General features: G+C 34.1%; 1 protein-coding gene across 6 annotated transcripts in view; it reads left to right on the top strand.

The window, feature by feature from the left end:
- The window catches only part of NAALADL2 (N-acetylated alpha-linked acidic dipeptidase like 2), a 1315864-nt gene that overhangs the window by 856068 nt on the left and 433227 nt on the right, over positions 1-26569 (top strand). For all 6 annotated transcript variants that reach the window (XM_045788671.2, XM_087861406.1, XM_045788670.2 and 3 more), the window contains one exon: positions 14937-15087. In XM_045788671.2, coding sequence (XP_045644627.2) covers positions 14937-15087 — 151 coding nt within the window. The remainder of the gene's footprint in view (positions 1-14936; positions 15088-26569) is intronic.

Below are 26569 nucleotides of genomic sequence, written 5' to 3' on the forward strand. Positions count from 1 at the left end.
ACCAGATGCTCCGCTGCTGGATACTTTGTCTGATTTGAGTCCAGGGACATGGTCAGGCTGCTTACGAAATATTTAATTTATCCAGATGCCACAGTTTTCAACTTGCTGTCAGTTGTGATAAATTTGTTCCATACTTAATATTTGCAGATATTTCAATGTGCAAATACTTCTTCAGATCCGAACATTAGGGGCGCCTGGGTGGCTCAGTCAGTTAAGCCTCCAACTCTTGATTTTGGCTCAGGTCACCATCTCAGGCTTGTGAGATCAAGCCTCCTATTGTGAGTGTGGAGACAGCTTAAGATTCTCCCCTTCCTCTCCCTCTGCCCCTTCCCCCACCTCTAAAAAATTAAAAAAAAAAAAAGTATATGATTTTCTGTTGTTTTGTATTTCATTATTTTCTGCTTCTAAATGAAATAATCCCCTCTTTCTAACTAATTTTGTTTCTTTTTCTAATTTATTAAAAAGCAAACCAAGTTCCTATGTAAGCTATATGTGAACTATAGAAACTATAAGATTTTATCTGAATAGACGTTTCACTGTACCACAAAAGTTTAATCGTTATGTATTCTACTTTTCATTGTGTTCCTGATGCTTTTCATTTGTTCTGTGATCTCTAGTTATTAAGGAATAAATTAATTCTGTTCATGGTTTTATTCATTCTAATTGGTTGGATTGTGGTAACTAATATCACCAATACAAATACAGCTTTTAGAGTTTTTGAAAGATTTTCTTTGTGACAAAGTTCATGTAAAATGATTATTTGTGGGTGCGTGAGCTCTGTGAAAAAATGTTAAGTTCATAAAATTCATTATTTAATTATTTGTTTCCTATATATCTTTACATTTTTGGCTTTAGAATTTGTCCAATTCTAAAAGAAGTATATCCCCCTTGTAAGTCTATTTTTAGAATTTCATCTTGTATTCTCAATATAGTTTTAGTTTGCCATTATGCTGTTTAGTACACTCAGGTTTGTGGAATATCCTTTATCTATTTTGCTGATTTTATTTTTGTCTTTCCATGGGGTATATCTTTAATCTTTATTGCTTGTAATTTCAGATATTTTATATGAATTTGCCTCTTCTAGATTTTTTTATTTGCCAAGTGCCTATTTGCTTATCATTTCCTTCAATCTTTATTATTTTGTTTCAAAAAGCTTTCTTGTAAACAACATATTGCTAAGGTTTTGTTCCTTTTCAAACATCTCTGATTTTAATGGGATGATTCATCTGTTGGTTGTTTTTTTTTTTTTTTTGGTGTAAAAATTTATATGCTTTATTTATTTTTGTTTCATTGTATATAATGTTTATTATTTATCTTTTCCCCCTATTTTCTGAATTATTGTGTTCATCCAACTTTATTACACTCATACTTTTTTTTATTCTCCTAAACATTTTTGAGATCTAATAAAAAGTGAACTGCAGGATTAATTATGATGATGACCTTGTCTTACATAAGCCCGTTTAAAAGTCTTATCATTTATCATTTCATTTATCTCATCTTATTTATTTGAGCTGAACAAGGAAAATACTATGAGAAGTAGATTTGGATAAAACGTCTGCCCAGTGCTTGGGTGACTTCTATGAATTCCCGGACGGATGGACATTTCTCCTGCATAAATTCTATCTCCTGAAGAAGTATTCGTGCTTATTTCATTGTTTGGCTACTCCAATTGTTGCACTGTCTGTTTGTACAAAAGTCCAGAGCTGGGTAGAGATACTGTCTAGGATTATTCTAGAATCATTGCTCCTTAATCCAACCTTGTATCCAAAGAACACCCTTTCTGAGGATGAGGGAGCCATTCCATTTTGAACCTTCTGGGCTTAGTCGTGTTAGGACCATTGTGATCTCAAACTGAATCCTTATATGAAACAATTGAAAACACAAAGAGAGGGGAGCATGGGATAATTCGACCCACTCTTTGTCCAACAGTATACTCTTCGTTCATGTTTATTTTATTTTTCCATTTTTCCTATTAGTTTAAAACCAGTGTTTCCATCTTCACTGTTATAAGCAATATAACCATGGAAAAGTCCCAACACCTCACTGAGCCAGTTTTCTGAGGTTGAAAAAACAAAAACCAAATACAAATAAGAAAAATAGTAAGAACAATCTTAAAAATCTCCCAGGGTGGTGTGACAATTAAATGATGTTAGTCAAGCATTTGGGAAAGTTTTGGGTTTTTTTTGTTTTTGTTTTTGTTTTTTTAAATACTAACTCAAGTAAAAAATTTACAATGAAGAATAATAGTCTTTTTATATCTTTTAAAATTAAAAAAGGGAAAGTTCAAGGATGTAATTTTTGGTGCAGCCCTAGTAAACATACATATAGAAGTTGTGAATAATAAAAATATCTGGCATATTCTTAAACCCTTAAGTGTCTTGAAACATATATATGGGATATGTAATCAACCGTGAATATTAGAAAACAGAATTGCAAAAGATTTGGAAGCATGTATTTCTTTAACAATGTAAGCATTTTTTTCTTTGTCTATGAGCAATTCAATTATTTTGTTTCTGAAATAAATTAAGTAAAGCTTATTGAGTCTGATCAGCCCTTGTTCCCAGGGAATTGCAGTTCAATTTCATTTTTAATTAGAATTGAACATTTTGGATTTCTTAGCACTGGTAAGCAAGACCCAGCAATATAATGTATGTACTTAATTTGTATTAAGTTTCTAAAATTTAGTGTCGAGAGTGAACAATATGTCTGGTTAATATTTAAACATCTCACAATGTTCTGTTGTAGAAGTTTTCATTTATAAAAGCTGCTGTTCTATAACAAATTACTTTCACTTTCAAATAAACCTGTTATCACCACATGAGCAAAACTTATTCAATTAAAAGAGAAAACAAAGTAAAGTAATTATTTACTCCCATTTGAGGTGCACAATAGCTTTTAAACATTCTAGAAATGCCTAGGAAAGGTAGATATTGGCTAAAAATCATTCACTTAATATTACTGCTTTAATAAAGTGTAGAGATATATTCCTAGGGAATAGACATTTCTATATAGGAAACCATTCTTTCATGGAAAAAGAGATTATTCTGATGAACCTGCATGGAAAGAAGCCATGAACCATAAAATCAGTTATGCTAATGTTTTCTCCTTTTTTCAGTTTTTCACACCTGTGTGTGTGTGTGTGTGTGTGTGTGTGTGTGTGTGTTGTGTATTCAGTGGTAATCTAATACTGCTCATCACACTGGGGCTAGTTGAGAACTATACATGCAAGTTATCTTTTTCCTTCATTTCTGTGCACTCAGGCATTAAACTGGATATGTTCTCTTCCCAGAGTCTTGTCTTAATACAGTCGTAGGAGTTGGGGGAAGTTTGCAGTGTATGCCGCAGTCACCTGGGACATAGGACACTGAAATAATACTTTGAACGAAACTCCTAGGCATCTGCAATGAAAAATGTAGCAGGTAGACTGAATAGTTAATATAGTTTTCAAAAGGTAACTCAGAGTCAGAATGGACCTTTGCTATCTTATCTACTTGAAAAAAAATCTAAAATCTGAATGAAAATGTACATATAGGTAATTTTTTTTCCTCCAAAAGACATGGTGATTCTCAAGAAAATCAAAAGCCTTTTTGAGCCAGGGAAGGGGAAACTCTGTGACCTCTGATGCGTTTGTGCTATAAAAAGGCCTTCTCAATTTTTGCCAGACAGAATTGTAAAGACACCAACTCGTGATCTATTAACTGCCTAGACAAGAGACATACACTCAGCCTGTTCTTTGGCAACTGTAAATCTTTCTAATTAGTGCCATTAGAAAAAATAATGTGGAAATTATTTCTATTCTTATTGAATTCTCAGATTTGCTCTCTAGGGGAAAAAAAGCTACAAATAATCCATGTCCATGTATATGTAATCCTTTAGCATGCCTGGGAATAAGACCATCCTTCACCTGTTCATTTCTGGTTACGTGTCCTATGCCTGACTGAAATCTCAGGTTTATATAATTAAATAAATCAATTTCAGGAGGAGTTGAGAAATTATGTCTCAGTGAACTAGATTGCCTTTTTTTTTTTTTTTTAATGGGGAAAATCAATAAGAAGGTACCAAAAACAATGTTTCCTTGATTGGTAAGGAAAATGTAGTAATCATTATCATAATTTTAAAAGATATAAACTAATATTTCAAGTAGCAGAATTATAAAAATTAAAAAAAAAAACTAATGCAGTTTGGAGAAAAATGTATGACTGAGAGGATCTTAGAATTTTTTTTTTTTTCACATGCCCTCTAACATACAACAAAAGGCAAACTGAGACTGGTAATAAGTGAAAGATAATGGAAGAGTAGATTTAAGTCATAGGAGTAGTTACTTTTGGAAATAAACCTATGAAATTTCATCATGTCATGTTAAGAAACATTTTTTCAGGATAACTAGTTTTGGGGATTTTTTTTCTTCCTTAATCCCATTCTCTATCCCAGAAAAGTGCAGAGAAATTACATCCTTTCAGTGATCAACCCGGTGCTCCTCCTCGTCTTCTTCCTTCTCATCACCAAAACAAAACAACCTCACACATTATGTAGCATTTCACACTTTCAAAGCCCTTCAGACAGACCACTTCCTTTGACTCTGCCAGTCATGTTGTGTGACTGGCAGGGCAGAGGTCATCTCTTTTTATGGATGAGAGAATTGAACTGTATAGCTTTTCCGTGTCATGCCCAACATCCCTTGCCTAATGGCCGGTCCAGTTCAAGACCTCTTACTCTCAGTTCAGTGCCTTTTCATCTGCCATGTTGCTTGTAAGCCAAGCTACAGCAAAACAACTTCATAAATTCAGATGTATTTCTAACAACTTAGAACATTATATAACACTTGCAAGTAGTCCAAGATTTGGTTTTTCTATGGTGAAATTTTAAAGTAATTCAAAATATCCTCCTTTATGTTACTCATTTAATTTTTCCTCATATATTCTCTCCATATCCACCCACCTTGGAGAAGATATATATACCTTGTATATATATTTATATTTTATCTTATCTACCTACATATATATGGTGTTTTTATTTATTTTTTTTACCTGATATACATATACATCTAATTAGTGCCATTCATGTACATATGCATATCAGGTAAAAAACTACATACAGAAATTTTATTTTATTTTTTTATTTTTTTAATGTTTATATGATAACCCGTAATACTATAAATTATATATTATATATATATAGTATATATATATATATATACTATATATATAGTATATATATATATATATACTATATATATACTATATATATACTATATATATACACTATATATATATATAGTATATATATAGTATATATATATATTATATATATAGTATATAGTATATATATAGTATATATAGTATATATATATATACTATATATATATAGTATATATATATATATACTATATATATATAGTATATATATATATACTATAAATACTATAAATTAAGAAAACATTGAATATCAAATATATATCTAGGTTTTTTCCTTCTTTGTGTATAAAATTGGGAGCTTTATCTAATTTTCTGTTAAAGAACTAATTTTTGTAGGCAGTGGAAATAGAAATTATGAATATGGATTCTTTAAAACAGTGAAACATCAGAAAACTATTTATGTCAATAAACCCAAACAATAACAAATTTCTGTGCTATCTTTAGAGATATATAATTCGTATTTATTATCCATGGGTTTCTCCCCATTATGGCTTTAGTTAAATATGTTCTTAGTTAAGTTAGAAACATACATTAAAAATTATTATTTTTTGTCCCTTTGAACATGATTTGTTTGGTAGAGCAACAGCATGCCTACAGATGGAAAAGAAGCATATATAGTTGGTAATATCAGCAATTTATTTACTAATACCAATTGTGTATTTTCCCCCAATATTGACTATAAGTAATGAAATCATGGTAGAAAAATTGATGTGTTTTCAAATCATGAGTCTCCTTGACAGAGGAAAAGACCCCAGAACACTTTGTTTCCTATCTCAATCTCAAATCCCTCTCCCTGCAAATAAAATGATGTAGGTTAATACTTGCTCTCCCCCACTCTATCATTGTATTCTCAACCTAGAACCTAGAATAATGGACCCATGTAACATAGGTGGCTCCATTACTGATAGGAAAGATAAGAAATGTAGAAATAAAATACAGTATTCTTGTCAATATTTTGAAGCTACAGTTGGAAAAATGATACCATAATTTAAATTCTTTTTTAAGATTAGGCTTTTGCTATCAGCAAACATTATAAAGGTTGTAAAATAACTTAATATGAATTTTAAAAAATGGAAAGAAATTTGCAAAGTTACTTTTTTTTCATGACTTGGAAGTAATATAGTTTAATGGGAAAAGCACAAGAAAATAAATTTCTCTATTCTGAATATGCTATTAACTATATGGCATGATCTAGTCATACTTATTTCATGATTACTTCATTTGTGAAATGAGAATAATTGCACAAGGACAATGAGACATTAGTTTAAAGTGAAATAAAAATGTTATATATGAGGATACCTTACAAAGTAGGAGATGTTTCCTTCCCCCTTCCTCCCTCTTTCCTTCCTTCCTTCCTTCCTTCCTTCCTTCCTTCCTTCCTTCCTTCCTTCCTTCCTTCCCTCCTTCTTGAAAATGATAAAAGTTGAGGTTTCCTTTTATTCTTTTTAGAATTTTGACAGCAAGCTTAACTTTCTGCATAACTTCAAGTTTTTTCTTCACAAAAGCAGAAGGTCATTGCTTCTTATTAATCTCACTAGAATTATTTAAATAACTTTGGCTACATTAAGTAAAGCAATTTGAAATCCAAGTAGAGGTGTTCGGTGAAATCAAAAAAGAATGCTGTGATTATGCCTTGGGTATACTCAGCCTGATTACAGTGAATATTCCTCACCATAATAGTCTTTTTTTTTTTTTTCTTTAACAAAGGAAGGTGAGTTTATTTCTGAAACATAACAAAGCAAAGAGGATTCTTACAAATTTCTTTAATGGTATACTAACAATACAATACATAATTAAAGGGCAAAACAACAAACCTATTAACAGGGAGAACAACCTCAAGAAGAACAAATAACATAAAATTTAAGCCCTCAAGTCAAAACATCTGCTTAAGGAATGATCACATATTATGTGTCCAATATTTTTATTTTTCATATATGCCAGAGCCATGCAATTTACATGAATAAGAATGTGCTATGAACTGTTAGGTTCATGGGGTTTTTATTAAAGTTTATTTTTATTTTTCTGTTACTATGGCCATGAATCCTTAACACATTCTGTTATAATGCATATTAATCCCCCTGACAGTACTTTGTAAAAATCCAGGTCTTTTTAGCAATCTAAATAAACAGACATATAATTCACACAGTATTGATTTCAGTGACCTCTCAGAAAGCAAATCACAGCAAGAGAATCTTATGTGTTTTATAAATTCACCCTTTAGCCAGTCTATTTGTCTTTGTGAAGGATGGATATATAATTGAAAGGAAAGGTGTGCTTTAGCAGAAAGATTGCCGGACTTGAATTTGGAAAATTCTAGTTTGATCCCTGGAATTCCCACTTAGTAGTTCTGACTGTGGATCAGCATTTTAGCCTTTCCGAGTCACAACTGCAACAACTACATAGCGGGAATTGAAGTGGCATATCAGATATTCTGAATGAAATTCAACAAATAACTTTGGGGACAGTATCTGACTCATAGTAGATGTGCAATTAGTATTTGATGGTTTGGTTTAAAAAAAGACTCAGAAGACTTAGATGCTTTTCACAATTATTTTCCTGAGTCTCTATAATGTTTGGGACCTTATGTGAATGTATGAGTTTGTTAGGGCTGCTATAACAAGATACCACAGACAGGGTAATTTCAAGAGGAATTTATTTTCTTACAGTTTTAGGGACTGAAAATTTACGATCAAGGTGTTGACAAGTTGGTTTACCCTAAGCCTTTCTTCTTGGCTTGTCAGTTGCCTCCTTTTTGCTGTGTCCTCATATGCCTTTTCTCTATGTACACACTTTTCTCATGTCTGTCTCTCTTCTTCTTTAGGACACTAGTCAAACTGGGTTAGAGTCCATCAGTATAACCTCATTTAACCTTAATAACCTCTTTAAAGGCTCTACTTCCAAATACAATCACATTCTGAGATACTGAAGGTCAGGAATTAAACTTGTGGATCTTAGGGTAACACAAGTCAGCCATAACAGTGGGCCTTAATTTTATTTGTAAAACTAAGGCCCTCTTTTTATATTTGCTCTTATTTTCCACATGAAGACTCAGAAAGCTTTTCTAGCTATGGAGGCCAGAGAAATGGTTCTAGTGCTCAGCCAGTGTTTTGAAGAAGCTAAATAACAGAGAAAATCACAAGCTTCCAAAATCGAGTGGTAGTTGAGGGATTCCACACATTGTAACCAGTGTGTGTTTGTGGGGGGGAAACAAGGCTGACATTTAATGGGTTCAAAAGGATGAACTGACAACTTAGGAACATCTGTAGACGGATTAAAGTCTAGCAGTAGAATTCACAGTGAAGACACTGGAGAAGTGAATTGCCTAACTGATAACAGCATCCTTCTTCTGGAATAGAAAAAAATTTTTTTGATTGAAAAGAGTAGAAATCAATAAGGGAAGAAGTTAAGTGACAAGAATCAGAGCAGGGTCCTTTCTCTTTCATGATTCCTGGCTTTGATCTCCTTTGAATGATTTTTTTTCCCCTGAATATATGAATATCATGCAGCCACCCACATGCTGCCAGTATTAAGGCAATGGGGATAGAAACCTATGTTGGACCATTTTTAGGTACCAGACTACTTACTCCCTGAATGAGCAGTTTTGGGGGAACTTTGAGTTTTGTAAGATCTGCTCAATAAGACTGTTGTATCCTGCCCATGGATTTGTAGTATCATTTATTTCAGAGGCAATTATTTGGCAACTGTTAGGACCTAGCTTTATACACTATACACAAGGAGAAATGTATTAATATGGTTCACAACAAGAAGAATGGGATCAGTCACCTTGAAGTTAGCCAGAGACATTTTATCTGCAAGACCCCGTCAACAAGACAAACTCACATGGTCAAATTCTAGTGCCTTAGTTTCTACTACTCCTTATCTCTCTTAGATAACAAAACATAAAATGACATAAAACAAAAATCAAAACAAATTCTATTTTAATTATGCATTTTTATAGAAGTTTAAGGAGAAAGCAACACATTTAGTTGAGTATGCATGTATGTTTTAATTTCAGAAGCAAGCTGGCTTAATACTTACATCCATATTCCAACAGACATATACATAAAAAGCTACAAACAAAATGTGTTGCGTGTTTTCCGGCCAGTGGGTGTGAAATATAAAACAAAATAATATTCATGTAATACATTTGTCCCTATATGCATTATGTATTCATTCACTCATTGATACATTCACTAATTTATTTATTAACTCAATAGAGAAATCATTTGGGGCCAGGTCCTACACTAGGCATTGGGGATATAAAACAAAGCTATAGCATTCCTGTCTTCAAGCAGATCACAGTCTAGTGCTACTAAAAATACCCATCAAATCCTTATGAATTCCTGGAGATAAAACATACAATAAAATTTTACTTTGAGGACTATAATTGCTTCAAACGATGCCTCTTTTGTTGGTGGAACCGTGACCTAGCTTGAAGGAAGTTGACTGGCTCCGCATATAGAAATAAAAAAGTGTCCCAGGATGACTGTTGACCATTTCTCAGTTTCTAGTGCAGCACCTGTCTCACACATCTTAGGCATGTTGAGATCTTAGCACCCTTGAATACTTAAGAGAGGATCGTATTGGCTCAGCACTTAGTAATCTTTGAGCTAAATAAAAGGGTGGAAACTATGTGAGTAGGACGCTGGCTTAATGATTACTATTTTCATGGAAACATGCTCCTATGGTACTTTGTGTAAATTAGGAAATGGTGCCTTTGCAGGGTGATACAACCTAATGGGTCAGCACAGTATACTAGCCAGTGGCTGTGGCTTGCTGTACACGACCTTATAACATTTGAGCTCAATACTGTTTGCTTGAATCATTTTTTTATGTCTCTGTTCCAATTTCTAACTGTCTCTGTTATGTCAAACATTGTTTTAGTTTATAAGGTGGAAAGCATGACAAAGAACCTCAAACCAATCACATATATACTTGAGAGAGAGAAGCAGAGGATAATCAAAGTTCAGTATTAGAAAATCTAAGCCTTACATTTGCCCTCTCTTTTCATGAATTAGACCCCTAGTATAATCATCACCCTAGGGATCTGAAGGTATGAAAGGTGATGGGCAGGGCTAACGACTTTTACCTGTGCTCCCAGGGACAGTCAAAAGCAGATAACCTAATGACAGCTGGCTTCATCCTTTTTATATTGACTTGCCTTTGAATGGATTTTTAAAGAATATGATCTCACCAGAATAGATGATCCTTTGAATATTTTAGGCAACCACTACCTCACTGTTTTCAAAATGCAATGCTAACAATGCAGAGGAACTTTTTTTTTAAATCTGATTTAATATAGGCAGTTTCCTAATTGCCAACTTCAGTGGAAATCCAGCAGTAGATAATTTCTAAAATTAGGTCACCAAATTAAGCTACTTCTTTAAGAGCCCTAGGGCAGCCAAGAAGAGACAGCATCATGAACCAGATTTGACGACACTGGAGAAGTGTATACCTCAGGTCCAACCATTACAGGCAGAGGATGCGAAGAGGGGGTAAAATCACATATAGGACTATCTCTTCAGGGCTGTAGAGAATTAATCAACTCTCAAAAGATACCATACTATTAAGCTGCATTGCCTCATTATGAGCTGTCATGTATAGAAAAATATCATGGTATATATTGATTATAAAAGGAATCACTATATTACCAAAAATAATCAGAAGAAACAAAATATGCAGTTGTAGCATTTTACCTTTGATTATGAGAAATTCTTTTTTTTTATTATTAATAATGATTTTTTATTATATTATGTTAGTCACCATACAGTACATCCCCGGTTTTCGATGTAAGGTGATTATGAGAAATTCTAAGTCACTGGGTTTCATAAACTCTCAACAGTCAAATAGTTCATGTACTGACCTTTTTAAAAGAGATTTTTGAAGATAATGTGACTATCCCACTAACGCAGGGTCAACAACAACAACAAAATGTGAATCTCCACTTTCCTTTCCTGTGTCCATGGCAGACATATCTCATAGAGGCATTTTCCACTTTTCACTGACCCTGAACTTGGCCTCAGAATGCTTCCCCAGGCAGCCACTCATTGCCAGTTAATTGGGGTTAACACTTAAGATGAAAACTATTCATCATTCCACTGGTTAACTGAACTTCCTGGGAGCAGAGCAGGGACTTTGTCCTACTTACCTCCATATGCCAGTGCCAGCGTATTACCTGCGCAAAGTGACACTCCGTATATGGTTGTGAATGTAAGTACCCAGGAATCATAAAAATTTTTACTAGCAGGTAATTCTCAAAAAACCCCAAATATTCAAGTGGCCAAAGTTACAAACAAAAATAAATTTAACTTCACTTGTAAATTTAAAAAATGGACAAGTAATTTTTGGCTAGATTGGCCAATATTTCTTAAAAAGTAATATTTAATACTGGTGATAGAGGAAACAAGACTCAGATATATGACTAGTAAAAATGTAACTTGTTATAGCTTTTCTGGAGGGAAAATAGTTTATCAAAAATCATAAAAATAGCAATACTTTCATCTAGAAACTCTACCTGTAGAAATATATTTCATGAAAAAATATACTTGTGCAGTGACTTAGCTAATGGAAGTTTGTTGAAGTATGATATAAAAAATTGAAAATTTGTAAAACCAACAGCCAAGGATTCATCAAATAGCATTTGATAGCCTTTCTATATATTATTTTTGTTTCAAATTCTTATTTAAATTCTAGTTAACATGTAGTGTAATATTGGTTTCAGAAGTAGAATTTAGTGATTCATCACTTACAACACCCAGTGCTCCTCACAGTAAGTGCCCTCCTTAATCTCCATCACCCATCTAGCCATCGCCCACCCACCTCCCTCCCTCAACCCAGTTTGTTCTCTATAATTGAGTCTCCTATGGTTTGCCTCCCTCTCTCTCTGCTTTTTTCCTTCTAGTATCTTCATCTGTTTTGTTTCTAAATTCCACGTATGAGTGAAATTGTATGGTATTTGTCTTTCTCTGACTATTTCACTTGGCATAATACATTCTAGCTCCATCCACATCATTGCAAATGGCATGATTTCAGGCTTTCTACATTTTATTATTATATTATTTATAGCACTCACATATGTATAGTATACAGCTATTAATATTGTATAGAAGTGTATTTATCAACATGGACAAATATTTATTTAGTATGTGCTTTTAAGTGAAAAAATAGATTGCAAAATTTACGGTGTGTGATCTTATTTTGTAAGTATATGTGTAAATGTGTCTAAGCCCTAATAAAAGCGTTTAGAAACTCCAACATAATAACATTTGCTATTTCTTGACAGGATAATAGGACTATTGCTATTATTATTATTATTACAGGACTGTTATTATTATTTTGTCTATATCTTTTTTCTCTAATGATCATAAGTCATTTTAATAATTTTTTTTTTAAGATTTTATTTATTTATTCGACAGAGATAGAGACAGCCAGCGAGAGAGGGAACACAAGCAGGGGGAGTGGGAGAGGAAGAAGCAGGCTCATAGCGGAGGAGCCTGATGTGGGGCTCGATCCCACAACACCGGGATCACGCCCTGAGCCGAAGGCAGAGGCCTAACCACTGTGCCACCCAGGCGCCCCCATTTTAATAATTTTTTAAAAAGTAATTTTTAATATTTAAAAATTGCTTCCTGGTATTGTTCATATTTTTCTTGATTTATTCTTCTATAGTAAGCAGAACATTCAAAATCATTCCATTGATCATTCTTTTAAAAAGTAGCAATTTCAGCATCTAAATATTAGAAGCCTTCCCTAAGGACTTCAGTGTGAGCTTTTGGAGAGTCAGTCTTAAATCCGGCCCTCTTATTGACATATTCTTTGCTCTTTTTTCTTTTCTCATTCTTCCCCTGTCCCTGAATTCTTCTCCCTCTTCATTAAAACACTGATGAGAAAATCATAGCTCAATATATGAATCAATTGTTCTTTGCTTAGGTTCTCAGAGTTATTTTTTCTGATTAATAATTAAATAGATCTTATTTAATATGTTAATTAAATAATACATCTTTGTTCATTACTCAAAAATTGGAAAGTACAGAATATTTTTAAGGGAGTTGGAAAATGCCATTAATGTGATGTACTTACATCAAGTATTTTTGTATTTTTCCGCGTATAATTTCTTTTATGTAAAAACCATATTATATGTACAATTCTTTATTTTGTTTTTCCAATAGAGGTGCATCCTGAAGTACCTGGATGGCTCAGTGGATTGAGCATCCGGCTGTTGATTTCTTCTCAGGTCATAATCTAAGGGTCTTGGGATCGAGCCCTATATTGGGCTTTGTGCTCTGTGGGGAGTCAGCTAGTGATACTCTCCCTCTGCTCCTCCCCACCACATGCACTCTCTCTCTCTCTCATTCTCAAATAAATAAATAAATCTTTAAAACAACAAAAAAAGAAGTACATCCTAAGTATTTTCTCAGAATTCTTTTTTTTTTTTTAAAGACTCGTTGCTGTGCCAAACCAGCATCTTTCTCGTCTGTTCCTTTATTTAACAATACTGGTGAATGACTACTATGTGCCTGTTAAGTGCAAATGTACGTTGGTAGAGAAGATAAGCATGATTCTGTCCTCATGGAGGGGCCCAGATAGGCCCACAGCTGCTGCCTTGCTTAATCCACTGTAAAACTTAATAAATAAGCAGTTACTGGGAAGTGAAGTATAGGTGTTAACTAGAGTCACACAATGAACAGCAACTGCCTGCACTTAATATGATTCCTAGTCACAGGAATCATTCCTAGTCTCCATTATTTCCCTCTCCGGTGTCCCCTAAGTGTTTTTCCTCTCTCATGGGAAACACATGGATTACCAAATTATGATTATTGTTTTTCACATCAGGTAAGTCACACTAAGATATATAAGCTCTTTACCCAAAAAATTAATTTAGCAAGTTAAAACAGAAACAACATGAAATGTCAAGTTCGTCTGCCCCATCATACTTACATATTGTATGTGTACCGAAGAACAGAGAGGAATCTGTTTTAGATACATCTCAAATGAAGTAATCAGGAACTATTTTCAAAATCTTTAATGACAAAGACAGAGCAGGAACTGACCATTCAGAAAGAGGCCCCTTGGTTCTTTACATCCCTCAGTTGCTGTATCTGGGAGGTATGACTGGAATATCCAGAGCACAGATTAGAGTGACTAGGACACTGGAAGCCCTCAGGAGGGTTCAGGACAGTGGCTATTTGCCAAATGGTGTGAAAGTATTTCAACATATTAGCAGCTAGTATGGCAGGCTTAACCCTCTAGGAAATAATATCAAAATGCTGCAGGTGACTTCTGCTTTAAGGGAAGGACATGATAGTGGCCAGAAAAATTCTTTTACAGAAGAATTTTGTCTTTAGTAGGTCCTTTGTTAATCTCATAAAAGTGAGACTCCAGATCTACTGAGATAATTAAAAATGAGAGAGGGAAAAATTCCATGTGCAGACAACTGAAATCAAATACGGACATTATAGGAACACTGCTACAATAATGGTGGGACAGAGGAAAAAAGGAAGAGACCAGGAGAATAACTCTTGTGACTGGGCTTGAAAATTGGGAAATCTGAAGTGCTTACTCATTAAAAACAACAACAACAACAACAACAACAACAAACACCAGAAAAGAGAGTCATCTTATTTTAATTAATTCATTAATTTTTGGGGAGGGAGTCATCTTATTTTACAGACAGTAATGAAATAGCAGTACTTTCAATGCATATGATCATATTTTTAATAGTTTTCTCTTCTCCTCTTTTAGCTTTCCTTGTTGGAAAAGGCCGGATTTGGTGGTGTTCTTCTATATATTGATCCTTGTGATTTACCAAAGACTGCAAATCTTAGCCATGATACCTTCATGGTGTCACTGAACCCAGGAGGAGACCCTTCAACACCTGGTTATCCAAGTGTGGGTAAGTGTGCTGTTAATCTTTATTATTCCTTTAAGCATTACAGGTTCTAATTTATAAGTACATGCTAAATTAATCAAGGGGTAGCAAAATTGCAGAATTCCTCCACTCCATATTCAAAAAATGATTTTTATCTGCTCAAGTTATAGACTATCCTTTTGTTGGAATAAAACTTTTTAAAAAGTCTGTAATAGATTTTTGTCTGGATAAGTTGCAGTATTGTTAGCAAAGAGAAAACATATTTTATATCTTATTACTGATTGACTGAAAGATAAATTAATACCAGGTGGGACAAACATTCCATATAGGTGGAAAACACATACAAGTAACTGGAAGGATGAAATCCCTGCTGCTTTAGGGTGTCTGTAATTACTTTACGTACAGAGTCCAGGGGTACACATGGTCCGGGTAGGTGACTTGAGTAGTGGGAAATAATGCTGGAAAAGAATGGAGTTAATGTGATCCACTTGTCTGCCTCCCTAAAGGAAGGCATCTTACTGATTTGGCCAGTCACTGGCAGCATAGAAAATGGCCATCTTTCCATCAAACATCCTTCTTTTTCTCAATAAGTTGTGTTCATGTTATTGAGGGGTCATGTGGCAGAGAGAAGACAACTGAATTTGGCAAGTGCTCCCTGCATCAATAAATTTCTGTCCAATGTATCATTGACAAGTAGTCCATTAATATAGTCTTGGCTGGGGAAGAAGCTCTGTGAACCTTCTTCCAGCAGGATAGTAGCCCATTAACCATGACACTACAGTCAGTAATTAAAGTAACCAAAAAAAAAAAAAAAAATCATGTTATTCTTCATGTGTTCTGCCAAAATTTTTCCCTGTTTTGTACAAAATATTACAAAAGACTTTCTAATTATCTTGTTCAAGTCCACTTGTCCTCTCTCTATGTGTATTAACTTCACCGAGTAATCAGTAGCTCTCCAACAAAGAGTAAATTGAATCAAATGAGTTATAATTTATAAATCTTGTTAGGTCTACTGATTACTGCTTTGTCCCCTAAAGTACACTTTTAATAATCCATTTAAGAATTCTCCTTGAGACCTTATTGATATGTATTTTTTACAGTCTATTGTTTCATTATTAGAATTTTGAAATTAAAATTAGGAAGTGTCCATTTATATCACCAAAAATATCAGTCCGCCTCTCTCATTTGCAAATGCTCTAACTTTACTGGGTTATAACACCTCAGCTTCAAGAGTCTGCATATGACAGCTAACTTTTTTTGTGACAAATCAATGGGCTGCAATGCTATCAAAAAGCTACTTTATGAATACTCTCCTTTCCTTTCCTTTCCTTTCCTTTCCTTTCCTTTCCTTTCCTTTCCTTTCCTTTCCCTTCCTTTTTTCCTTTCCCTTTCTTTTTCCCTTCCCTTCCCTATTTGTCCCTTTTCTTTTCTTCCCTTCCCTTCCCTTCCCTTTTCTTTGAAATAATTTCAACTCACAAAAAATTTCAAATAGAATATTTAATCTCTATGACCTTATTCCAGACTTCTCTCATATTAACATCTTACATAGTATTATAGTTATCAAAGCCATAAAATTAACATTGATGCAGTGCTTTTAAGCAATTATAGACTTTATTCAGATTTCTCCAATTCTCTCTCTCCTCTCCCTCTCTCTCTTTTTTTCTTTTCCTGATCCAGCATCCAGTCTGGAATTCCATGCAGCATTTAGTTGCCTTGTTTCCTTAATCCTCTCCAATCTGAAACAGTGCTTCAGCCTCTCTTTTATTACCTTGACTCTTTGAAGAATACTGGCAGTATATTTTGTAGAATGTCAATTGAGCTTGCCCAGTATTTTCTAATGATTAGATTGTGGTTATAAATTTTTGGCAGGAATACTGCAGAAGAAATGGTGTGCCCTTCTCAGTGCATTATATGAAGAGGTACATGTTGCCTGTATGGGTCATTTCTCATGATGCTAACCTGTATCTCTTGGTTATGGTGGTAGCTGCCAGTTGTCTTTACCATAGAGGTACTCTGTTTCCCCATTTGTAATTAATAGATATCTTCTAGGAAGATACTATAAGGCTACCTAAATATCCTCTTTCTTATCTTACTTTTCCTCATAAATAATAGCGTTCATCAATGATTTTTTTGTTACAATTATTTCTATGGTATTTGCCAAATCATGATTTTCTGTTTCCATTGTTCCTTTAGAATCCTGCTTAAATAAACACTTTTATAATAAGAGTAGTCATCCTTGCTGCCTACATTCTTTAACAACCATGAGATGACTAAACATTTGGGGCAAAATTATAAGTCAGAATTCTTAGACTCAGTTGCAAAACTATCAGTGCAATAAATAACGTTATTTACTATATTACTAATGTACTCATAGAGGACTCACATGAAAAATTCCTTTACAAATATTATGCCAGTGTATTTGTATCATGCCAGTGCCGTGTGTGTGTGTGTGTGTGTGTGTGTGTGTGTGTGTGTGGTGGGGCGATGATCTCTTTTTCACATATTAATCTCTATAAAATACACAGAAAAGAAAAAGATTCAATCCATTGTATTTCTCTTTTTGCCCTGGTTGCTAAGAAGCTCTGATTAACCATACTGACTTATACCACTGGCTTCTGACTCATTTATCCCTTCCTCTTGCAATTATCTTAAGATCTCTGTGTCTTATGGTTTTATTCACATTTAAAAAAAAATAACACAACCCTCCTCAATTTTGTGGGCAGGGAGGGAGAATGCAGGTTGTAAATTGTAAATAAAAACTACAAATAATAATTTATTCAAAGTGAATAATAGAATCTGACTTAATACCCTATAATACTACTGTTAAGTAAGTGATTATTGGACAAATTAATATAAACCTATGTCTTTTTCCAATTTTAGGAACACCATTTTATTAATTACTTTAAGGATAATCAACCCCTAAAGAAGGGTATAGAATAATAAAAATCCAAGTAGTTTGTTTTATTTGTTTGTTTTTAATATATACATAATAAACAGAATAGCAGAAGGAACTTTCCTTATGCCTCACCTTGCTTCATCAACTATCTACATTCTACTATTTTTGTGTTGTCTGTACATCTCCTCACACCCCACAGCACCACTTGTTCTTTTTACAGAAGAATTTACGTAAATTGACACGCACACATCTTAACCAGCAAAAGGATGTATCCATGTAATCTCTGTGCCTACTTAGCTATAGTACATTTTTATCACCTCGGAAAGTTCAGAGTCATTCCCCATCACCAGCCCTTGCTAGGCACCAATCTCACTTATCATGGAGTGTATATTATGCTATGTGCAGGTGCTTTTGCTTAGAATAATGTCTTTGATGTTTGTTCACGGTTCCATGTCACAGTTTATTTTTGGGAAGTATACCACAAGTTTTGTATTGATTTAACTAGGTGTTTTTTTAATAAGAATGCCACGGTGCTCTTCCACAACATATGATCCAAATGTATTATTCAAATAAGACGCAAAGACTTCCTATTAGATAGTTCTGCTCAGTAGGTCTCATGACATATCCAAAAAGTTCTTGATTATGGTAGAATCAGAGCAAAGAATAAAAAAAGCTTTTAAAAAGGATTTCCTCCTATATCACAGAAAATAATGTCTTCTCATTGTTTTAATAAAAACAAGCCTTTAGTTTTGCTTGGCATATTAATCACTCTGAGCCTTATTTTATTTACCTTAAAAGGAATTATACTAATAGATGATAGATAGATAGATAGATAGATAGATAGATAGATAGATAGATAGATATAGAGATATGGACACATATCTTACAAGATTGTTTGTAAGGAAATGCAATATCTCAAACTTTGCCCCAGACTTAAATAGGAATTCTGAGGGAGGGGCCCAACCGTCTGTATTCTAACAAACTCTCCAGGTGATTCTGATGCAAATGCATGTTGAGACCTACTGAGCTAGAGAACTTTATGCTTCATTTCCAAATCATAGTTGGGCCACTGGGACTACTGACCTAAACTTTGTGACCTCATGTTTCTGTTCTTTCAACTTCTTATATTGCTGCCTTTTATTCTCCTCCGTGTCAATCAGGACTGGGGAATATTTGTGTTCTGGATCCTGGACCCAATTTTTGTACTCCATTAGCTCTCAGTAAATATTGATTGAGTGAATAACATGTTCCCTTAACACGACTACTTGTCTGTGATGATTCTGACCCTGGGCTATATCCAGACTTTAATTAAGCTAATTAAAAAAAAAAAAAAGTATGTATAATCATGTACCTCTGATGGGTTTGTTTACAAAATACATGGTTTTTCTCCTTAAATGCTTCTGTCAATTCTTTCATACCTAATTCTACCACTCAGAACGGCAGAAATTCTGCTTAAGATATTAGGATGTTAAAAGTCTAATCTATTCTCTTAATTCCTTTGATAATTTATCAAATATGTCAAAGAGTAAGTGTCCAAAATATCAGACTTCATCCTAACTACTTTCACGAACTTGCTACAAATATTTCAACTACATTAAACTATGATCTAAGCAAACCTCATTCCCTAGAACCATCTAATTTTAGAATTCTAAGAGGCTTTATGGTTCATATAGGGTTCATATCATTTTGAGGCACAAAAACTTGATCATGTTAGCTAGGGGCTCATGTAGATGAGAATTAAGAACTGACATTTACAGTAACTGGTCATAATTATAACACCAGTGATCAGTTATCATCAAAGATATGCTTAACTTAAGATCAATTGGTTTTGCTCAAAACAAAAAGGGAATCAGAAAGCTATGGATGAGAATAAATATAGGGAGGTAAGAAATGGACACCTTTAAGGAGTATATCATTTAGTCTATGTTGAAATATGGAAAAGAATATACTTCCCCAATTTGTAAGCTTCCGATTGTCTGACAACCAGACTAGAAATAGTATTAGTAGTTAGAAATCCTTTTCTTTCCATATTTTTTAAAATAATTTATCTTCTGAAACCTCTGCTGGCTATAGAGTTTATTTTAATTTTAATACCATCTCCAGATACCTGCCTGTCTAATCTATGGACAGCTAGTTAATTGAAATCCAAATTTTATTTTGTCTTGCCTTAGACTTAATTCTCCTTCTACCCCATTTACTGAAATCCATCCTGATTTAAAGTTTTGTGTATATGTCCCTCTCCCTGTTTGTTACAATCCTGTGTTCTCCCCCCTTGTTCCTTTGTTTTACATTCTGGAGAGCAAAGTTGTTTCCATGGTTTTACTCTAGGAAAGTGTATCAAACGACACAGTTTATTTAATATTCCCAGTGTTACAATTCAGTGGATCTGTGTGTTGTTTACCTGCTGTCTGTTCAACATCACTTCTGCCAACCAAAACCACTCAAAGAATAAAGAATATCACTGTAATTTGTGACAAGTCTTCTCCAGGTGTTCTTGGTCCAGTTACCTGGACAAATGTCGGAAGACTGACTTGAGTTGGCACTAAATCAACTGAGACTGTGTTGAAGTATTCCCTGACTAGAATAGCAGGAAATATAAATATGTGCCTCGTTGTCAAAACTAAGTGTTAGATATTCACAGCATGAAATGCCTTGTCACTTTGTTCGGAAAAAATAAAGTGTCTGTATTTTTATTATTTTACTCTAACTGGTGGTTCTTGTATGTGTCCTGAAGGCTTCAGATTTACATGAAATATTGTCCAAATTGGTCCTAAGAACCATTTGAAGAGTGGCTCATTGTGAAGCTGATTGTTTTTCAGTAAGTTTAATTTGCAACAACGTGAGAAGATAGATTGCTTAAATTCAAACTGCTCCTTTCAAAAATCTAAATTTTGTTTTGAAAAATAATTTTAGTTATGTAAGTTTTCTTGGTTCCAAACAGGGAAATTTATAATTGATTGCTGACATGTCTAAGATTACAGCCCTTTAGAGAATATTTTTGAATGATTATTGTTCATAGACAATATGTGTGCCACATGGTTTGTTACTCATCAGAATGTTCTTTACTTATTATTGTGCTCAGAACTATTTTAAACTAAACACATACTCTATCAGTTGAGATAATCAGTTTGTTACAGAATCAAAGTTTCCACAAAAGTGTATGGGGATTCTAAGAAGATGATAAAATCTACTGCTTGAAAAAATGATTTATCAGTAAATTTCTATCACAACCAAGATAAGAAGCTAATTGAAACAACAGAAAAATTAGTTTTACATTTTTATAGGACTTTGTATGCTTTATCTTATTAGATCTTTCAATAGGACAGCTTATATTGTCCCCATTTCTAGATAAGTAAACTGATACTTAGAGAAACTGAGCTTTAATCAAAGTGACCAGACTAATATAACCTGCACTTAAATTCCCTAAGTTGCCTAACTTCTAACCTAATGGGGGTTCCACTAATATTATCTTGCATCAACCACAAGATTTAGGTAAATTAGATTTATGAAAATAAGAATTGCATTTGGTGTGACATCAGACAAATGATAAAATTTATTTTTTTAATTTTTTAAAGATTTATTTATTTATTTAATTGACAGAGAGAGAGAGAGTCTGAGCAGGGAGAGTAGCAGGCAGAGGGAGAGGGAGAATCGGGCTCCTTGCTCAGCAGGGATGGAGCTCAATCCCAGGACCTTGGGATCATGGCCTGGGTCAAAGGCAGATGCTTAACCGACTGAACCACCCAGACACCCTCAAATGATTAAATTTAATACTAAAGAGCATTTGGCTTTAATTGTTTGTTTTCTCCCTACTTTTAACGCATGCTTAAGTGTAGTGTTGAAAATGAAATATAAAATATAATGGTAAAATTATAAAGCTTGTCTGCAAGTTTAGACTGTATCAATATGACATCAGAACAAATTTGGATCGAATCATATGCAATTGCCAATATTCTTCCAGAGTATCATTTTCTACTCTTATCTACAAAAATACAATAATTATAAAATAAATCATTACGAAAGAAATAAATTGAACAACTAATTAACCAGCCGAAGTATGTGGGGGAAAAACAGTATAACGACAAAAGACCTATTTTTTCAACCACAAAATAATATAGATTATTTTAGTGGAATATATTCAAAACCATCAGTTCCCCAATTTTGTTAACCTTTTTATTTAATAGCTTTAAACTGTGTAAAATACAACCATCTGATTATCTTTCTCAAAGATACAAATTGTTGTTCCAATCATGGTTACAACCCACTTTTTCAAGGTACTAGAGTAGTTGAGCAAACAAAAGCAGCTGAAATTGCATAAAAGAACAGGAATATGCCTGAGAAATAATAAATCATGCTGTACAACACATTTTTTTAAAGATTGGGGCACGTGGATTGCACAGTGGTTACATGTCTGACTCATGGTTTTGGCTCAGGTCCTGATCTCAGAGTGGTGAGATGGAGCCCAACTCTCCCTGCTCAGGGGGAGTCTGTTTAAGATTCTCTCTCCCTGGGGCGCCTGGGTGGCACAGTGGTTAAGCATCTGCCTTCGGCTCAGGGCGTGATCCCAGCGTTACGGGATCGAGCCCCACGTCAGGCTCCTCCACTATGAGCCTGCTTCTTCCTCTCCCACTCCCCTTGCTTGTGTTCCCTCTCTCGCTGGCTGTCTCTATCTCTGTCGAATAAATAAATAAAATCTTTAAAAAAAAAAAAAAGATTCTCTCTCTCTCTCTGCCCCCTCCCCCCACCTCAAATAAATGAATAGATCTTAAAAAAAAAAAAAAGGATTCATTTATTTATTTGAGATAGAGAGTGAGAGTAGGAACTGGGGGAGGAGCAGAAGGAGAGTAAGAGAGAGAGAATCCTCCCCCCGCCGAGTGCAGAGCCCCACACAAGCCTCCATTCCAGGACTGAGATCAGGATCTGAGCCAAAGTTGGACACTTAGTGGACTGAGCCACCCAGGTGCCCCCACAACACAATTAATTTTACTTTTCCCAGCCAGTTTTCATTCTTTCATATCTGTTGTGGTCAGGACCTATAAACTACAGTAGCAGGAGGTCTTACTGTTGACAAACTTAAGCTAGTTTAGAGAAAATATCATTAATAGAACTAATGTCAGACATAAACTTTAAAAAAATCACTGTAATCTGTTTTTAGGGTCACTCTCAAATGATAAAGGCAATATAAAAATAAAAGTAATCTTTTTATTTCTGAACTATTCATTATGAAGAGTGAATTTTCAACATGTTGCAAATTACATTATGAAAGTATCAGACAGGATTCTCATAGCCTTATATATTAAGTCTCAGTGTTTTAAGAAGTTGATTTCCAAATCAGCAATTATAGTGAACTCAAAAGTATTCTTTGTTGATGTCTTTCAGAAAATAGGGCATGATTTTCTGTTCATTTTTTCTTTTCTAGTTAGTGGCAGAAAATAATCCATATTATGCCAAAGGAATATGAAAATTAATACTTACTTATTTGGTGGCTACAGAAAAACTTTCTATGTCCATTTTAAATGTGACTCTCTGGCTTTATTTTCTAAGTAGGTCAAGGTAATTACAGCTTTCATTAACTCCTTTTTATTTTTTTCCACGTTTCAGCTTTTTGATGTATACTTGACAAAAGCTCAGTATATTTGAGGTATACAACATGATGAGTCAATGCATGTACAAATTGTGAGGATCCCTACATTCCTCACCTAACATATTTATTTATCTTCTTTTTATTTCTAATTTTTTCTTGAGAACACTTAACTTTTACTCTCATAGCAAATTTCAACTATATAATACAATGTCATCATCTATAGTCACCATGTTATACATTAGATCTTCAGCCATTATTCTCTTAAAATTGAAAGTTTGTACACCTTTCCAGACTCTCCCTATTTCTCCCACTTCCCAGGCCTGGCAACCACCATTCTACTTTGTTTCTATAAGTCTGTAAGCTCAACTTTTCTTTATTTATCCTTTCTCCTCTTCCTCCTCCTCCACCCCCTCCTTTTCCCTCCCTCCCCTCCTCCTCCTCCTCCTCCTTCTTTTTCTTCCTCTTCTTTATATTCCACATATAAATGATACCATATAGTATTTGGCTTTCCTAGACTGGCTTATTTCACTTAGCATAACGCCCTCCAGGTTCATCTAAGTTGTTGCAAATGGCAGGAATTCCTTATTTTTTTAGGTTGTGTATGTATACCACAATTTCTTTGTTCTTCGTCCATTCCTCTATTGACTGGCACATAGGTGGTTTTCATACTTTGGTTATTGTGATTAATGTTGCAATAAACATAGGAATATAGGTATCTTTTTGAGGTAGTGTTTCCCTTGCCTTTCAATACATACACAGGAGTAAGATTGCTTGGTCATACAGTAGTTCTATTTGTCTTTTGTTGAGGAACTTCCATGCTGTTTTCCATACTGGCTGTACCAGTTTACATTCCCACCAACAGTGTACAAGGATTTCCTTTACATCCTACCAGCATTTGTATCTTTTACTTTTTGATAATAGGCATCCTAACAGGTGTAAGGTGATATCTCATTCTGGTTTTGATATGCATTTCCTGGATCGTTAGTGATGTTGAACACCTTTTCATGTACCTACTGGACATTTGTATATGGTCTTTAGAAGAATGTCTATTCAGGTCCTTTACCCACTTTTCAATTGGATCCCTCCCTTCCCTTCCTTTCTTTTTTTCTTTCATGAATTTTATGAGTTCCTTGTATATTTTGGATACAAACTCCTATCTGATAAGTGATTGGCGAATATATTTTTCCATTCCATGGGTTGCCTTCTCATTTTGTTGATGGTTTCATTTGCTGTAAAGAGCTTTTTAGTTTGATGTAGTCCCACTCATTTATTCTTGCTGCTGCTGCTTCTTTCCTTCACCTTCTCTTTCCCCTCCCCCTCCCCCTCCTCCTCCTCCTCCTTCTTCTTCTTCCTTTTTTTCTGCTTTGCTTTTGGGTGCCAAATCCAAAATATCATTGCTGATACCAGTGTAAGGGCTTACCACCTCTGTTTTCTTATAGGAGTTGTACGATTTCTTATGTTCAGATCTTGAATCCACTTTAAGTTGATTTTTGTGAATGGTGTAAGATAGGGGTCCAGTTTCATTCTTTTGCATGTAGTTATCCAATTTTCCCAACACCATTTATTAAAGAGACTATCCATTCCCAATTGTATATTCTTGGCTCCTGTGTCCATAATTAATTATCCATGTATGCATGGGTTTATTTATGGGCTCATCTGCTTTTGCCAATACCATACTGTTTTGATTACTATAGCTCTGTAATATAGTTCCAAATTGGAAAGCATGCTGCCTCCACCTTTGTTCTTTTCAAGATTGCTTTGGCTATTTGGGATCTCTTATCGTTCCATACAAAGTTTAGGATTGTTTATTTATTTCTGTGAAAAATACCATTAAAATTTTTATAGGGATTATATCAATCGATAGATCTGTTTTGGTATTATGGGAATTTTAACAATATTAATTCCCCTAATCCAAGAACATGGGATATCTTCATATCTATTTACATGTTTTTTTTTTTCTATTTCTTTCAAGTCAAGGTCTTATGGTTTTCAGTGTGCATATATTTCACCCTGTTGGATAAATTTATTCCTAAATAATTTATTCTTTTTGATGCTATTGTAAGTGGAATTATTTTCTTAATTTCTCTTTCCAGTAGTTCATTGTTAGTGTACAGAAACATAACCGATTTTTGTATATTCATTTTGTATTCTGCAACATTACTAAATTTGTTTATTCTAACAGATTTTTGGTGGAGCTTTTAGGGTATTGTCATCTTTCATCACTTCTTCCTTTCTGACTTGGATTTTTGTCTTTCTTTCCTAATTGCTCTGGCCAGGATTTCTAGTGCAGTGTGGAATAAAAGTAGTCATCTTGTTCCTGATCTTAGAGTAAAAGCTTTCTGTTTCAGCTTTTCACTGTTGAGAATAATTAGCTGTGGGTTTGTCACATATGGTCTTTATTATTTTGAGGTACTTTCCCTCCATACCCACTTTGTTGAAAGTTTTCATCATAAATGGATGTTGAATTTTGTTAAATGCCTTCCCTATATCTATTGAGATCATATGATTTTTATTCTTCATTCTGTAATGTGGTATATTACACTGATTTACATATGTTGAACATCCTTGTATCCCAGGAATGAATCCCACTTTATAATGGTGTATAATTCATTTAATCTACTGCTGAATTCTGTTAGCTACTATTTTGTTGAGGATTTTTGCCACCTATGTTCATTAGATATATTGGCCTGGGATCTCCTCCTCCTCCTCCTCCTCCTCCTCCTCCTCCTTCTTCTTTTATCCCTGTTTGACTTTGATATCAGTTTCATGCTGACTTTATAAAATGAGTTTGAAAATATTCCCTCCTCTTCTATTTTTTGGAAGATTTTAAGAAGGGTTGGTATTAGGTCTTCTTTAAATGTTTGGTAGAATTTACCAGTGAAGCCATCTGGCCTTGGACTTTTCTTTGTTGGGAGATTTTTTACTTAAAATCATTACTAGTAATTTGTCAGTTCATATTTTCTATTTCTTCATGATTCATTTTGGTAGGTCATATTTTTCTAGAAATTTATCCATTCCTCTACATT

Source organism: Ursus americanus, chromosome 4, assembly GCF_024610735.1.
Source record: "Ursus americanus isolate L20-20 chromosome 4, mUrsAme1.1.p, whole genome shotgun sequence".
Classification (NCBI taxonomy): Eukaryota; Metazoa; Chordata; class Mammalia; order Carnivora; family Ursidae; genus Ursus; species Ursus americanus.